The sequence below is a fragment of the Lissotriton helveticus genome, chromosome 3_1 (assembly GCF_964261635.1).
Source record: "Lissotriton helveticus chromosome 3_1, aLisHel1.1, whole genome shotgun sequence".
Taxonomy (NCBI): domain Eukaryota; kingdom Metazoa; phylum Chordata; class Amphibia; order Caudata; family Salamandridae; genus Lissotriton; species Lissotriton helveticus.
The window spans coordinates 120,572,612-120,588,932 of record NC_136061.1 but is presented as its reverse complement, the minus strand read 5'-3'; the positions used below and the strand labels follow the sequence as shown (position 1 = coordinate 120,588,932).

The window sequence follows — 16,321 nt, the reverse complement described above, 5'->3', positions numbered from 1 at the left end:
CTGCCTACCAGGAGGTGGGACTGTGGGCGGCAATATGTGGATTAGGTGGCAAGCTGACTTTGGTTGTGTGGGCAACTCCAAAGCGACCACAAAATTGAGGGGGTTGGACAGGCTAGCGGTACAGGGAGCCTCGTAAAAAACTGTCAAAGGAGCAGTGAAACAGGTGCAATTGGCAAGGAGGAGCGGCGAGACCCAAGGAGTGAGCCGCAACCCTGATCTCATTAAACCGCTCAAGGACATAGTCAGCCTTGTACCCGGACAAACTCATCCTGTCAAAGAGCATGTCCATTAGCGAGGACAGGACGTCACTAGAGCAGTAAAATGGAGCCATGAATGGCAGCGCAGATGCTGGTAGTGCGCCCAATGACGTTGGTGGCGTCCAAGCAACTATGAATTGTGCACTTGGCCGAATCACAATAATCTTGAATTGCCTGGGCCAAGACAGGGCAAAGGTCATCAGGGACACCTGGGAGGAATGGAGCCACTGAAACCCAAATGGCATGGGAGCAATGGCGCGACGTGCAGCTGGGCTTGACAAAGTGGAGGTCTAGGTTAGTGGAAGAGTAGTCCCTTTTGATGAATGTCTCCAAACATTTAGATTTACGGTCAGGAGGAGAAGAAGGAAATGTATTTGGATTAAACCGACTTGCTGCGAAACAGAAGCAGAGTCGCCCGGAGTAGGGCAATGGTGTCGGGCAACTTGTCAACAGAGACTGGGACAAGAGCAATATCTGGCCCAGGCCCTTAATAGGGTGTCCGTCAAAGCCCCGTTAAATGGTAAGAGAAGCTCAGCAGTAGTCTTGTCCAGGTTGCAGGACCTTAATTAGAACATTTGTTTTGACCTCCATAGTAGGGAGGCAGAGGTCAAACATTTCAGCCGCCTTACACATAACCATAGTGTAGGAAGCAGATTCTTCAGCAGCAGAACCAGGAAGAGAAAAAATAGGCCATCTCAGGATAAGTGTCAAGGCTACTAGCCTCCTGCCAGTCTTAATACCAATTGTTACTGGTATAGGAGTGAGGGTACTCATCAACCTAGTCATAGTGATCAGACTAGTGCGAACATGCTAACGGTATACAAGGAGGAGGGCCTTGCTGCTTCTTGAGGCCCAAAGGCATGCCAGGGAGAATCGGAAGGGACCCAAAGAACCAGAGCATGGGCACGTGGAACTCTGGCCTGGAAACAAGGATTGTGCCGGCCAGAGTTACAGTATCAGCTCAGAAGTCTCTAGCAGCTCTGATGCCTCTGGGAATGAGAACAAACAAACGCTGGGCAAGACCCTGACACAGATCTTATTATGCTTGGTAATGCAGCATTTCTGACCCCCCGTTCCCTGACGGCCTTTGAGTTGATCAACCTGAAGTCGGAGCCCGAGCCCCAGGCACCACAAACATACCAGGGCGGCATCCATCGCATACATCTTTTTCTGACAGTCCCGACAGGGCTTGACGCCTGCAGTTTTGGGACAGGGACTGACATACCATGCACAGTGTAGAAACTTTTTGATATACAAGTCTTGAAGGAGACAAATAGGGAGATTCAGATCCGTGTCTGGTGGCGCGGAAATAAAGGTACTGACAGCGCGAGGGAGTGGAACCTATATAGACCCACATGTCCGTTCCGGAGAAGAACGACAAGGCGCCACCTAACCGGGTGGAGAGGTACTGCTAAAAAGTTTCCTGATCCAGTCTGACGCCTTGGTAATATTCAAAAGGTGAGGAATCTGCAGCTTGAAGCCTCTATCTGAATTAAGAATACTTGGCAGGAGATTATTCCACACATTCAGTCTGACTCTCCCGTCTTTTATCGAGGACTTATTGCCATCTAAATAACTATAATATGATATGCACTTAGAAATAAATAAATAAATCAAAAACACTTTTAGGAGAAGGCATCAGAGTTTGGGATCCTTGTTCACAGGAGCACCAAGCTCTGCTTCATGTGTACTTTAAAACACATTACCTGAGTTGATGTGACTAGCAAGTTTTCATGTTGAAATTATGGTCAATTTAAAACATTTTAAGAACATTATTTCTGGCATCTCAATCATGCAAGTAAATATTGTAATATTTATAAATATCAGAGAAACACGTAATAGGAAAAAGGTGTTCAAAAACAGAAATAATGCTCCACAATGTCAGCAGAAGAGGGGCTCTCACGTCTCCTTGGCTTTAACTAAGCTTATGTGTTCTTCCAATTGATGCACTGACAATCACTATTGCCACGTCAACAATTTAAATGCTTCAGTCCCTAATACCTCATACTACCTGCTCGTCATTCTCTACACACTGTAGTACGCCATGCTGGTAGAATAAAGGAAATTACTTAGGGAGGAATAGGGGTACGTGCAGGGCCAAGGCATAATTAATTTTGGTATGGTATCTGTCCTAGCCTCGTCCATAAGGAGGAGGCAATGACATTACGAGGGTGTAGGAGGCTCAAAGACTACTGTTAGGAACATATTCTTTCCAATAGCAGTGTCATAGGAAGAAAATGGATATCAAAATTACATTTTCCAGCATGTTTCTCAACATATTAATTTCCTGGTGTGTTGCATCCTCAACCTTTACGACTACTGATGCTGTGCTATGATGGGCATTTACCAATATTTTATTAACCCAGAGACCTGAAAAGTTATTTGACAGGTGCTGCAGGAAATTCAGTGCAATACATAATGAGTATTCCTAGAGGAGCAGCTGCCTAACAGCAACTCAAATGTTTTAACCATGAATATTTTCTCGTCCTTCCAAAACAGGAAAATGGCCCACTTCGCTTAGCTTCCCTGTGGACTGAAAAGGTCTGATAAAAAAGTTTTTCAAAGAAAAGGCGCGTTGCAGCGACAACAAATGTATATGTTTAATGCCCTTTATCGAACGCAATCGCGTAAGCAACACAAGGGCTGTCACTTGAAGTGTCAAGTCAGAGTTCAGTTCTTGACGTCTGTATAAAATATGAGTTGGAGGTGTATCTGAATTGCTGCCATGCTGCAGAGTCCATGTCTCAAAGGCAAGAGGTGAAAGACCATCATGATTCACTGTCTGATCCTGAACTACTCTCCCGGCTAATTTCAATCTGCAAGGAGGGCAGGTTGTCCAATCTGCTTTTCTTTTGGCGCGTTTGTTCTTTTTCTTTGATCAGGGCCCCCCAGGCTTGCTGGAGCTCAGTGTCATCTTCCTCTGTAGAAGCGGTGAGGACTTCGGCTTTCTCTTTAATCTTCTCTTTCTCCTTGGGTACGGTTCCTAAACGGTTCCATAGGCTGCTCCCTAAGGTGTAAAACAAATAACTTCATGTTAAACTTTCAAATTAGGAGGAGTTCATTTACACATAGCATGCATATGAAGTACATTAAATCCAATTATGAGTCAATCGCTCACTTCAAGAAAGCAAGGCAGGAAAAACTATTTTCTTCTTGTCTGTCATAATCAGAACTTGTAAAACAAGGAAACTATTAATTTAAAAAAACATCCAAGCTTCTCTAGAGAAAAAAAGAAGAACATGCACCCAATGAGAACAAACAAAGTTTAATGCAAACACCAATCATTTTAATAGCTGGAAAACTTTATTTTCTGAACCGGTTTAATTCAGGTGCTCCAAAAAATATCAAAGAGCAAAATCTGAGACCCTGATTACCAATTCACAATTTGTGGCCAATTACACAAGGAAATTGCATTCACTAGAGTGGAATTATCAAGCCACTGCAGACTTTCCACATTTGCAGGTTTAGAAAAAGAATGGAAAATCCCTGCCACCTACACTGGGAACAGAAACTGCTTCAACAGCTGTGAATGGGGTATACACATCGAAGCCATATACAAAACGCACCCCATTCATTGGATTATACACACCATTTGCAGTTCTTTCAACTTGAAAAAGGGGCCTCTTTTGACCAATAGCAGAGGGACTTGCAAAAGGAGATTTAATAATGGGAAAGAGACAACACCCTAGTAACGATCAACATCAAGGTAAGTTTGGCCTACCCTCATTAGGATCTCTTACAGATTCTCATTTTTTGGCCAGATTCCACAGCAGATTTGAGTAAGAAAGGGAGAACGGAAAAAAACAGTAGGATTGGGCAGCTTAGTCAAAGGTGATGGCGTTTTGCAGACATTCTTGGCCAAACTTTGCATCAATTCAGGAGGAAGCCTGTGTGCATGTGCATGCAGTCAATGCCTGGAAAGCATGCAGTACCTTTCATGTTCTGAGCAGGTACAGTTCTGGAGCATGCCAGGTGGGTGTTTGGCTCCATGGAGGGTGAAACACTGGGTTATGCATGTTGTTATCCAACTACCAATTGTGGGCATGGAAGTGCTCGACCAGCCTCATTGCACTCAAATACAACAAAAGGTTGATCTGACAAACAAAAGTCCTTCATTGGATCCAGGTAAAAGCACAGTGCACGGGTTATGGAGAGTTCAGCCATGGATGCAAGGAGACGTGGTAAGAAAATGGAAGAATAATTTATTTGACTTTCGGAGTAAAGTCATTAAAACACCTGTCCTTGATGAATTTTGTGAAGGACTACAAGTCAGGGGCCTTAAGTTCACTTATGTGTCTGGCGAATGTTATATCCACTAGAGATGCTGTGTTCCATGGAAGCAGTTTCAGTTCACAGGATACCATTCTCCCGAAAGGAATGTGCCTCAGCTTGCTGAAAATAAAATGGCTTTAGAGGAGGATTTCCTTGCCCTGTTCTAGTACGCCTTGTAGTAATTTACCTGTACTCTTGCTTCAGTCTGGTAGCGACAAAAATGTAGTATGGTATCGTTCAAGCCTGTAAACAGGTTGATCTTTTTTGCCAATTTTCAAGTTGCAAAACCAGAGCGTTGTGCTTTTATATTGGGTTCTGGAGGAGAATGTCCTGCTGCTCTACAGAACTTTCAAGTTCTTGGAGGATGGGGGCCTTGATATTAAAAGGTTAACTCCTTAGGAACCATGTTGTAGGCAGGGAAGTATTGCTCTTCCTTCCTCCTCTGGGGCAGGCGGGTAGGTCTCTCTATAGGAGATGGAGTAAATCAGAATACAAGACCTGGCAAGGCCAACCTGGAATATTGTGCAACTTAGGCTCTCCATGATCCTTGGCAGAACTCTTGAATTGAGGGGTTGTGAGAAACAAATACAGAAACAAAACATCTGGTCATGACCAAGCCATCCCCCTAGGAAACCAGGTCAAACAAGCTAAACGATTAGCGTTGGAGTGGAGCTAAGTGGAGAACCAATTGGCGGACAACTGACTCATGTGATAAGTGGAGATGCATGCTGGATAATGCTCTGTTGTAGAATATTACAGCAGCTGGCAGAGCTGCGGGGGGTGCCCCCTTTTATCTGAATGTAAAAGAAGGATGCGGGGATGTGAGAATTATCCACGTTGACAAAGTCCTTTTCTGCACTGCTTTTCCTTTCTTTGCCCAAGAGAACCTGATAAAAAGTTGACTGTGCACCAGATGGTATTTTGTGTGATTGATGTAAAAACTCTAGGCTGTTTTGGGGGCTAGCTGATGGAGCCTCTTTTCTTTGGAGGGGTGAGGCAAAGCAAAGAACATTGGGAAGGTGATGGATTGCCTTACATGAAAAGGAGCGACAACATTTGTCAAAAAGCCTCCCTGGTGCTCAACTCCAGTTTATCCGGGAAAAGTGTTGTGTAAGGTGGCTGCAACAAGAGAGTTTGGAGCGTAGTCCATCAAAGAGCTGAAGTAATTGTGACAAGGAAGATTCCTTTTAGAGTCCGAAGATGTAGCAAACAACTGTGCACTGGCTTCAAGGTAGTACACAGGAGGAAAATCAGAGCCAAAATGAGATCCCACTGTAAAATCACAAAGGTTTTGAAAGAAACATGTTTATTAAACCTTTTATAAAACGCATCACAATAGGCGATTTAAACAAAGATGGCTGATTCGGCAAAACAGCAGAAAGGTGTAACAAACAACATTTAATGGTGCCCACATAAAGTCCCAGCACCCAATATAAACAGACTTTATGGAAGGACGTCTTGTAGCAAGGAGAACATCTACAGAATAGTGGGCCAAACACAGTCAGCTGCCGCTGCTCAATCTCCATATAATGAAGTATAGGTTGCCCTGGCCAGGGTGCAGGGTCCAGGCTGCTTTGCGGCTGAGACAGGGATCCTCCTGAAGTGTGAGCTTGATCGAAGGACAAACGCTCATGTCCAGAAGTTATAGATACCACACTCTCCTGGCCCAATCCGGAGCCAACGATTAAGATTTGGGCCCAGTCATTCCTGATCTTCAGAACTCAAGACAGGAGATGCTGAGGCTGTAGCATGAATGCACCTTCAAGAGAGAGAGCCTTCTCGGAAACTTAGCATGCCAAAGTTTTGACATGGTGTGCTGATGGCAGTAACAAGATCTAACAGGGTTCTCTCCACTGTCGGAAGATGACAGGTGCCAACTCGGGGTGTAACCACAATTGATGATCCGCCACGCGCTGCCAGCTGAGTTTGTAGACAACGCCGTGTGTTTAACAATCATGGAGATGGCCTGACGCTCCAGCCATCTCTATATGCATAGAGCCTCTTGGCAAAAGACCCAGGACCACGGTCCACCCTGCATGTTGCAGTGCTACATGGTGGTAGTGTTGTTTGTGAAAAACTGTACCAGCCTCAACTTGATGGACAGTAGAAAGGAGTTCAATGTCTGGCAGTGGAACTGATGACCCGTGGAACTCAGGGTGCATTGGACCTAATTGAGGAATCGGCTCCTCAATGGACGATCAGATGCAAAACCGAGTTTCACTTTGATGTCCTTGCGACTTCTCTGAGGATACAGAGTGGCAGATGTGGACAAGACCCACTCGGCCGCCTTCTACTTCTGCTTCAGTTATGATTTTGATTATGATTTACCAGAAGCCTTGAGTCGAAAACTGGGCCGTAAGTGCAGAGTGCTGAAATGAGTGTATTTTTTCTAGATAGAAGTGCAGAAGGAGGACTTGCATGGCTCCTTCCGACACGGTCCCGGACAGCCTTCAGGTTCATTCCCACCTCATGAATAAGGTAACTTCAAGCCTCAGATTCCTTACTTTAGAATAGATACCCAAGCAATACCATCCCCAGAGGTGGGTCTGCAGACCAATTTCATACGAAGAAATCCAGCAGGACTGAACAGGCAAAATGCCCATCTCAACGAACCAGACTGTACACGCAGCAGTGCTTTGTGAACATGTGCAAGGAGGCCCACATTGCTGCCTAGCAGATGTCGAGGATCGGAACTCTGTGCACTAACGCAGTGGTCGCAGCTTTCACTCTGGTGCAGTGAGCATGCAAATCTCAGTGGGTTGCTTCTTAGCCAACACATAGCAGATCTTGATACAGAGCACGTTCCATCTAGAGATGGTACGCTTCTGCACGACCCATCCTTCCGACGCTCAGACCTACCCCACAAAGAGTTGGTCGTCCACCTGGAACTCTCATATGCGGTTAATACAGAACAACAGTGCTATTTTTGGGTTCAGTCAGTGAAGCCACTCGTCTTCCATGGAGGGATGTGGCAGAGTAAAAGTTTGGTACAGTGATGGATTGGGCTATGTGAAAAACGTGACCACTTTCAGTAGAAAGTAAGAATTTCGTCAGAAGCACCGTTTGTCTGGGTAGATGTTACGGTAGAGAGGCTTGGATGATAAAGCCTAAAGCTAACTGACTGTCCAGGAAAATGTTGTAGCCACGAGAAAGGCCATCTTGATGGTAAGAAGCCAGAGTGGACAATTTTGTAAGGGGGGGGGGGCACATAAGGAAAGTGAGGACAAGATTGAGGTTCCACTGGGGCATAGCCAGAGTATACCGTCTAGGTGGAGGGACCCCTGGCTGGCAAGATAACCTTGTACACTTTGGGAGGAAAGTCGAAAGGTGTCAACTGTTCCGGTGCAATCTCCATGAAAGAACTGTTGACAGGCACGGCTGGAAGACCCTCCCCTGCTAACCGACAGAAGATCCTGATTAGAGTAGCTGGCGTTCAGAGTGCCCGCCAGATGTTGAACCACAAGGGAAATGCCCTGACGTTCCAGCCATGTCCAGAGCCAACTAACAACACAATCCCCCATCCTGTTTGTTGCAGCACCACATGGCGGTGGTGCTGTCCATGAACACGAACACAAACTAGCCCTCCCTTGATGGAGGGAAGAAAAGCTTTCAATGCTAATCGTATCACTCGGAGCATCAACAGGTTGATGTGGAGTTCAGATTCCGACAGAAACCAGAGTCCTCTGATCTGTACCTCTCCAAGATGCCCAATCCCAGGAGTGAAGCATCAATCGTCACTGCCAGATCTGGTTGGGGAAGGGGGAACAACAATTGCAGGTCGTAAGCCACCAATGCAGGTCCTGTGCAGTTCCCTCCAAGATCTGGAACATGTCAGAGAGGTTCACCTGATGTTGCACCCACTAGAACTTAAGGTCTCACTGCACAGCCCACAAAGGTCAGTGGGCATGTGTCACTAGCAGGATGTAGGATGCTATGATGCCCAACAGCTACAGCGTCAGTCTCATCGACATCCAGGACAGAGGCTGAAAGACCTGTATGATCGGCTGAATATCCTAGACTCGCCCTTCAGGAGGATAAGTCCGGAACTGCACAATGTCCAGAACGACTCAGATGAAAGGAAGGATCTGAGAGGAATTCAGGTGTGACTTTGGCACATTGATAGTGAACCCCAGCGAGTGCAGGGGGTCCGCCATAGTCTGGAGGTTGGAGGTGACAGCCTGAGGCGAGCCCGCCTTAAACAGCCAGTCTTTGAGATAGGGGAAGACTGGAACCCTTGATCTCCACAGGTGAGCAGCAACTAGCACCATCACTTTGTTGAACACCGAGGGGTGCTGGTGAGGCCACAGGGTAGCATAGCAAACTAAAAATACTTGTGGCTCACCGTGAGTCGCAGGTAACGCCTTTGAGAAGGCAGGACGGGGATATGAAAGTATGCATCCCGCAAGCCCAACACTACCATCCAGTTTCCCAGGTCGAGGGCAGTCAGGACCTTAGCTAGCATGAGTATTTTGAACTCCTTCTTGAAGAAGAAATTGAGAGGGCATTGGTCTAGAATAAGACGAAGGCCTGCATCCTATTTGGGCACCGGAAAGTAGAGGGAATAACAACCGCAGCCGACTTCTGCCATTGGCACCTTCTCTATGGCCAAGAGAACAGTCACTTCCAGGCAAAGAAGAGATAGGTGATCCTACGTCAGCCTGTGGCAAGTTGGCGGCATGGGGGTTTGGGGGATGGTGGTGTAGTCACAAAGGCGGGGGAGTAGCCCTTTTAAACGATTAAAACATAAAAGGCCCGAAGCTGGGCAGGGGACGCTCCGGCTTCCGGGAAGGGAGGGAAGCTTAGAGCCGTCCCAACAAGCTCCCCAGGGGGAGCACAAGGACAACGACCTTCCACGTCCCGCATCACATTGGCCGACGGACAGTGCTTCTACGCCTTCTTCTTGTGCTTCGACTTACCCGAAGACTTCGATGAGGAGTGATGGTGGTAACTCCGCGACCTCCCTCCCGACCAGGACCTCAAGCGGCGCGGGGCTGACTGTCACCCCTCCAGAAGCTTGGGGACAGCTCCTGCAAAGGTGCAGGTCCGTGACTGACATCAACTTGTGACAGGAGTCACAAGGCTTGAAGCTGGTCCGACAATGGAACTTCCCTAGTTGCATCAGGAGTTGAACGACTCGAAAAACAGGTCAACAAAAGTCGAAAAATCACTAGTCAAAAAATGGCTAAGGGTACCGCTCTCTCTGGATCTGCGCTGGCTGGCGCAGAAAAAGAAAGAACTGATGTCAGCGTGCAGGGGCGGAGTCTAAATAGGTGCCGCAACGTCATCCCGGCGATCATGAAGAACGCGGAGTCGACTGCCACCACCTACCGACGCACAGGGGGTACTGTTGGTCTGTTGGTTTGAAGATGTGGAAAAAAATTAACTGACTTCAGTGAGCAAAGGAGTATATATCTATCTATATATGGATATCCATATATAGAGATATGGATATCCATATGTAGAGATATGGATATCCATATATAGAGATATGGATATCCACATATAGAGATATGGATATATAGATATAGATATAGATACTGCTACTTTTTCCAGGTAACTGGATGACCTGGGTCCACCTCCTCACACGGGACAAGATTGCCGCGGTGTTGCAGCTATTAGCTACACGCTGGGCAAAGCACACTGTTGCCGAGCCCCCGCAAAGATGGACTCTTGTGGATTTGGAGGTTGGTGCGGGCGTGAGGACTTGGGGGACTTTGTTTCGTGGTGTTGGATTGGAGTTGCTAGCCAGCACGCTCATTCAGCCCCATTTTCAAGAATGCTGTCAGTGTTGCATCTTGGGACATGTAGGCGGCATGACATCGAGGGCGCCACAAATACCGCAGGTGTTGGAACTTTTTCACTTGGGGGCGGAGCGGCTTACCAGTAATGAGAAGAGGGTGGGACATATTTTCCCTCGTCTCATTTGCACTACGGGCGCTGAAGAGGCAGGAGCCGAAATGCATACGCCTGGTTACCTGTGCAGTTCTCCTTTGTCCACGCTGAGAATAAAAGACCCCCTTGCATCCTCATTTGGGCCTCATCTCTTTTCTTCGGGAGGAGCTGTTTGTGGATATATATATATATATATATATATATATATATATATATATATATATATATATATATATATATATATATATATATATATATATATATATTACACCAATGCGCCCCAGCGCTTCAGAAAAGGCTCACCACCACATTCTCCAGCCGGATGGCTGATACTTGGCTCCCGAGCAGTTGTGCAGCCTTCCCCCAACATTAAAAAACCGCCCCTTCATCATGGACGTTTACACAAAGGCACACCACTCTCACCTGCTATTTCAAATGCGATTTATTTGAAAAAGTCCTCCCTCAGTGGGCGTGGTTTACAGCAGATCGTCCCCAGGCATGCTGGTTACTGTAGTCTTGCAGGTAAGTTCCATTAGTAGCCTATAGTAGGTTGTGTGCCTCCATGTCTGTATTTAATCCTTCATTACAATCCTATAGTAGGAAGTGGAAGATAAGCTGCACGGTTGCATATTTTCTGAGAATGTCGCGCTGTTAGGAATGGCGCTGTCATCTCTCCCCAGTCTCTGCCGGCGTGGCATCACTGCAAGCCTATTTCAAAGTGGAGCTCTTTTCCACGGTCCGAGCCGACCGTCTGTCATATATTACACCAATGCGCCCCAGCGCTTCAGAAAAGGCTCACCACCACATTCTCCAGCCGGATGGCTGATACTTGGCTCCCGAGCAGTTGTGCAGCCTTCCCCCAACATTAACAACTTGAGTCCGACGCGTTTCGGGGCCAAAACCGCCCCTTCATCATGGACGTTTACACAGAGGCACACCACTCTCACCTGCTGTTTTTCAAATAAACCGCATTTGAAAACAGCAGGTGAGAGTGGTGTGCCTCTGTGTAAACGTCCATGATGAAGGGGCGGTTTTGGCCCCGAAACGCGTCGGACTCAAGTTTTTAATGCTGGGGGAAGGCTGCACAACTGCTCGGGGGCCAAGTATCAGCCGTCCGGCTGGAGAATGTGGTGGTGAGCCTTTTCTGAAGCGCTGGAGCGCATCGGTGTAACATATATATATATATATATATATATATATATATATATATATATATATATATCCCAACGATGCAGGAAACCCCTTTGAAGAAGACCACAGGGAGAATTGATCGGTATCACGTAGTTTAATGGCAGCATGCAAACAGGCGATTGAACGGAACCCCCATCACAAGTCCTTACGCCAGACGCGTTTCGGGAGTCACAAAAGTCCCTTCATCTGTGGCGTTTTGTTCACAGGAAATGAAAGCGCTCTTGCACTGCGCACCCTTCAATTTAAACACCTGCCACAGTGGGCGTGGCCGAGCACACGGCCTTCTGGTTGTTGTGGTGCGCTGCGTTGGATCCCCAGTGGGCTCGCTGTTCATTTTCAAAATTAAAACAAAGTTCATGTCCCAAGTGGGTCGGTGCGGGCACCGAGAATCACCTGCCCCGCTTTTTTGCTGACATTGTGAATGGGCGGGCACCACCCTGCAGAGGCGTCAACCCATCTTCCTTCTTACACCTCAAACAGCCGTTAGGCACTTGAGAAGACCCGCACCGCAGCGGTGGGCCTTCATTCGCGACCGGGCAAGGCCGTAATCAATCCCAACGATGCAGGAAACCCCTTTGAAGAAGACCACAGGGAGAATTGATCGGTATCACGTAGTTTAATGGCAGCATGCAAACAGGCGATTGAACGGAACCCCCATCACAAGTCCTTACGCCAGACGCGTTTCGGGAGTCACAAAAGTCCCTTCATCTGTGGCGTTTTGTTCACAGGAAATGAAAGCGCTCTTGCACTGCGCACCCTTCAATTTAAACACCTGCCACAGTGGGCGTGGCCGAGCACACGGCCTTCTGGTTGTTGTGGTGCGCTGCGTTGGATCCCCAGTGGGCTCGCTGTTCATTTTCAAAATTAAAACAAAGTTCATGTCCCAAGTGGGTCGGTGCGGGCACCGAGAATCACCTGCCCCGCTTTTTTGCTGACATTGTGAATGGGCGGGCACCACCCTGCAGAGGCGTCAACCCATCTTCCTTCTTACACCTCAAACAGCCGTTAGGCACTTGAGAAGACCCGCACCGCAGCGGTGGGCCTTCATTCGCGACCGGGCAAGGCCGTAATCAATCCCAACGATGCAGGAAACCCCTTTGAAGAAGACCACAGGGAGAATTGATCGGTATCACGTAGTTTAATGGCAGCATGCAAACAGGCGATTGAACGGAACCCCCATCACAAGTCCTTACGCCAGACGCGTTTCGGGAGTCACAAAAGTCCCTTCATCTGTGGCGTTTTGTTCACAGGAAATGAAAGCGCTCTTGCACTGCGCACCCTTCAATTTAAACACCTGCCACAGTGGGCGTGGCCGAGCACACGGCCTTCTGGTTGTTGTGGTGCGCTGCGTTGGATCCCCAGTGGGCTCGCTGTTCATTTTCAAAATTAAAACAAAGTTCATGTCCCAAGTGGGTCGGTGCGGGCACCGAGAATCACCTGCCCCGCTTTTTTGCTGACATTGTGAATGGGCGGGCACCACCCTGCAGAGGCGTCAACCCATCTTCCTTCTTACACCTCAAACAGCCGTTAGGCACTTGAGAAGACCCGCACCGCAGCGGTGGGCCTTCATTCGCGACCGGGCAAGGCCGTAATCAATCCCAACGATGCAGGAAACCCCTTTGAAGAAGACCACAGGGAGAATTGATCGGTATCACGTAGTTTAATGGCAGCATGCAAACAGGCGATTGAACGGAACCCCCATCACAAGTCCTTACGCCAGACGCGTTTCGGGAGTCACAAAAGTCCCTTCATCTGTGGCGTTTTGTTCACAGGAAATGAAAGCGCTCTTGCACTGCGCACCCTTCAAACGAAACGCGTCTGGCTTTTATCATTTTGGATGTGATTTCCTGCTGTAATCTGCTACCAGCATGCTGCCAATAAACTACGTGGTTTACTCAACTTCCATGTGGCCTTTCTTAAATGGGTTCCTGGGTGCGATGGATTTAAAAACGGCCGGTCCCGGTCGCAAGAAAGGCCCCCCGCTGAACAGCGGGTCCCAGCAGGCACTCGGGGAGTGTTTGCCAGCAAGGATGGAAATAAAATGTGCGCGATTCCAGGTAGTGTGCATTTTGACACGGTTGGCGGCGATAAAGCAAGGTGACGGATGGCTGGCTTTCACCTTCACCCACTGGGGAATTAATTGTGCATATCTGAAATGAACTGTGAACCCACTCGGGTAGAACTAAAACTTCAACATCCAGAAGGCTGTGCTTACGGCCGCGCCCCCTCGAGTCTGTGTGGGGCAGGTGGGGCAGGTGTTTCACATAAATTGAAAAACATTCACGAGCTCATTTCTGCACATCTTATGCCACAGAAGAAGGGATTTGGTTAGTCCCGAAACGCGTCTGGCTTTTATCATTTTGGATGTGATTTCCTGCTGTAATCTGCTACCAGCATGCTGCCAATAAACTACGTGGTTTACTCAACTTCCATGTGGCCTTTCTTAAATGGGTTCCTGGGTGCGATGGATATATATATATATATATATATATATATATATATATACATATACACACACACACACACACACACACACACACACACACACACACACACACACACACACACACACACACACACACACACACACACACACACACACACACACACACACACACACACACACACACACACACACACACACACACACACACACACACACACACACACACACACACACACACACACACACACACACACACACACACACACACACACACACACACACACACACACACACACAGTCACAGTCACTTTCGGTCTACACTTTTACTGTTGCCCTAGGTGAACAGAGCTGGCACATTACTTTTCACAGCTATGCTAGCAGAGCAGAGTAGTAATGCAGCTTAAAAGGGTCTCAATGGATTTCCTGTCAGCGAGACTGGAACAAGGGCTAACTCTTGACACTCCAAGGACTCTCCTCGCAGTGTCGGTTTGAAGTGAGAGGGTCAACCTTGTGCATCTCAAACTCTTTTGAACTTTGTGTTTCACTCCTGCCAGAATAAATCAGTACCGAGACAGCGCATGGAAGTGTAAAGGGCAGCTGTTTTACTGAACACGAAAAGTGGGCTCAACAGCTTTGTTTATTTTGAAGAATATCAGGCAATACAAAGAAATAATGCAGAAAAAGTGAAAAATAACGTTATCAGCGAACATAAAATTGAAAAAAGCTACAAGCATTAAAAAAAAGCTGGCAGCAACTAGAATAATGCACGCTAATGCAGAAACAGCAGACATAACAAACACAGACCTACATATGCTACGAAGCGGGCAAACAAAAAATAAGTTAAGAGATCCGAATCTGTGTACCCTTTGGATGAAACGAGCCTAATGTAAATTAAATCGGGGTATATTACAAGGTAAAACATATCATGCCGGAACGAGGGAGAAGTGGGTGTATGAGTGCTGAGTAACAAGTGCTACTGTTGCAAGGTGAAAGTGTTATGTGGTATGGCAGGGTACTCGCTCAGGACACTTTCTCTCAGTCGCGGCACAGTGGCAAAGAGTACACAGCCTACTAAAGGGAACATGTGTTATGCTTTTCACAACACCAACATGGACGATAAGTAATTGACACGACTCGATATATACTTTATATTTATTTATTTGTAGACACCAAAATTAAATCAATACATATAGTTTTAACCGGAGTTATCCTTTTAAAGCATTAAATAAGTACTTTTTTATGTGAAAACATTAACAATGCGGTCAAAGGGAAAAACACATAAAAAATCGGTTACTTAGAGAGTGAGCTCATTGGAACTCACTTCGAGTTAAGGTCTTATGAGTCCCTAGACCAGTTCATAACAGCTAGCACAATTTTACCTGGCTCAGGGGAGCAGGGCGATACAAAAGGGGATGATGGACGGCGCGTTTGAGCAAATCAAACACTCACCCCCAATCAACTGATCTGGGTTTAATCGATCACCATTCTTTAGCTCACTCAGCCACCCCAGTTCAGACATGGCCATATGCAAATCAGTCTGATCCTGTGCCTCATGGGAACAGTCCAGCCCGAACTGCCAAGCCATGTCTCCTCTGGACCGGAAACAAGCATTCTGGGACCGGGGAGCAGGGTGCATGGAGCGGTCATCAAGCTGGTGGTATTAGAAAGGCTACCTTAGCAACAAGCATTGGCATAGCCAATAGGTCTCGCCTTTGGGGCGTTATAAGTGTTTAGACAAAGCTATTGGCTTTGTTAATGTTTTTCATATGTGTTGTAGAGCATTGTGAATGCTGTGCAGCATGTTGAAAATGTACAAGTTCCAATAAACAAAGTGTTATAACAATTTGTCACCTTATCTCTAACCGAAAAAACATATAACTGAAGTATTGTACTAAAAAACAAAATTAATACAAAAAATGTGTTCTAGTTTATTTGTTTATGCAATGCTGTCAATTTTTCCTTGCTTGTTGTAATTAATTTTTTATAGTATTTATGGTTAGGCGTGGGATATAAACAACGGGAGAGTGGATGTTGTGAAATAGTATTTTAATTATATAGGAGTAGTGGATAGTTATTTGTGGAGCATTAATAGATGTCAAATTTTTATGCCAAACTGAAGTGGTGTGGAGTGATGCTGAGGTGGTTGAGAGTAGTTGCGGAGATGATGCTCAGGTGTGCCGCAATGATATTGAGGTGATGCTGAAGTGGTGGTGCCCTGGTTCCGAGGTGAGGCTTATGTGATGCTGAATGATACATAGGTGGT

At 46.8% G+C, this 16,321-nt stretch overlaps 1 protein-coding gene across 1 annotated transcript in view; it reads right to left on the bottom strand.

The window, feature by feature from the left end:
* Positions 1–2,588: 2,588 nt before the first annotated feature.
* The window catches only part of NCBP3 (nuclear cap binding subunit 3), a 309,425-nt gene continuing 295,692 nt past the window's right edge, over positions 2,589–16,321 (bottom strand). The window contains exon 13 of the mRNA XM_078679347.1: positions 2,589–3,264. Coding sequence (XP_078535473.1) covers positions 3,026–3,264 — 239 coding nt within the window. The 3' untranslated portion in view covers positions 2,589–3,025. The remainder of the gene's footprint in view (positions 3,265–16,321) is intronic.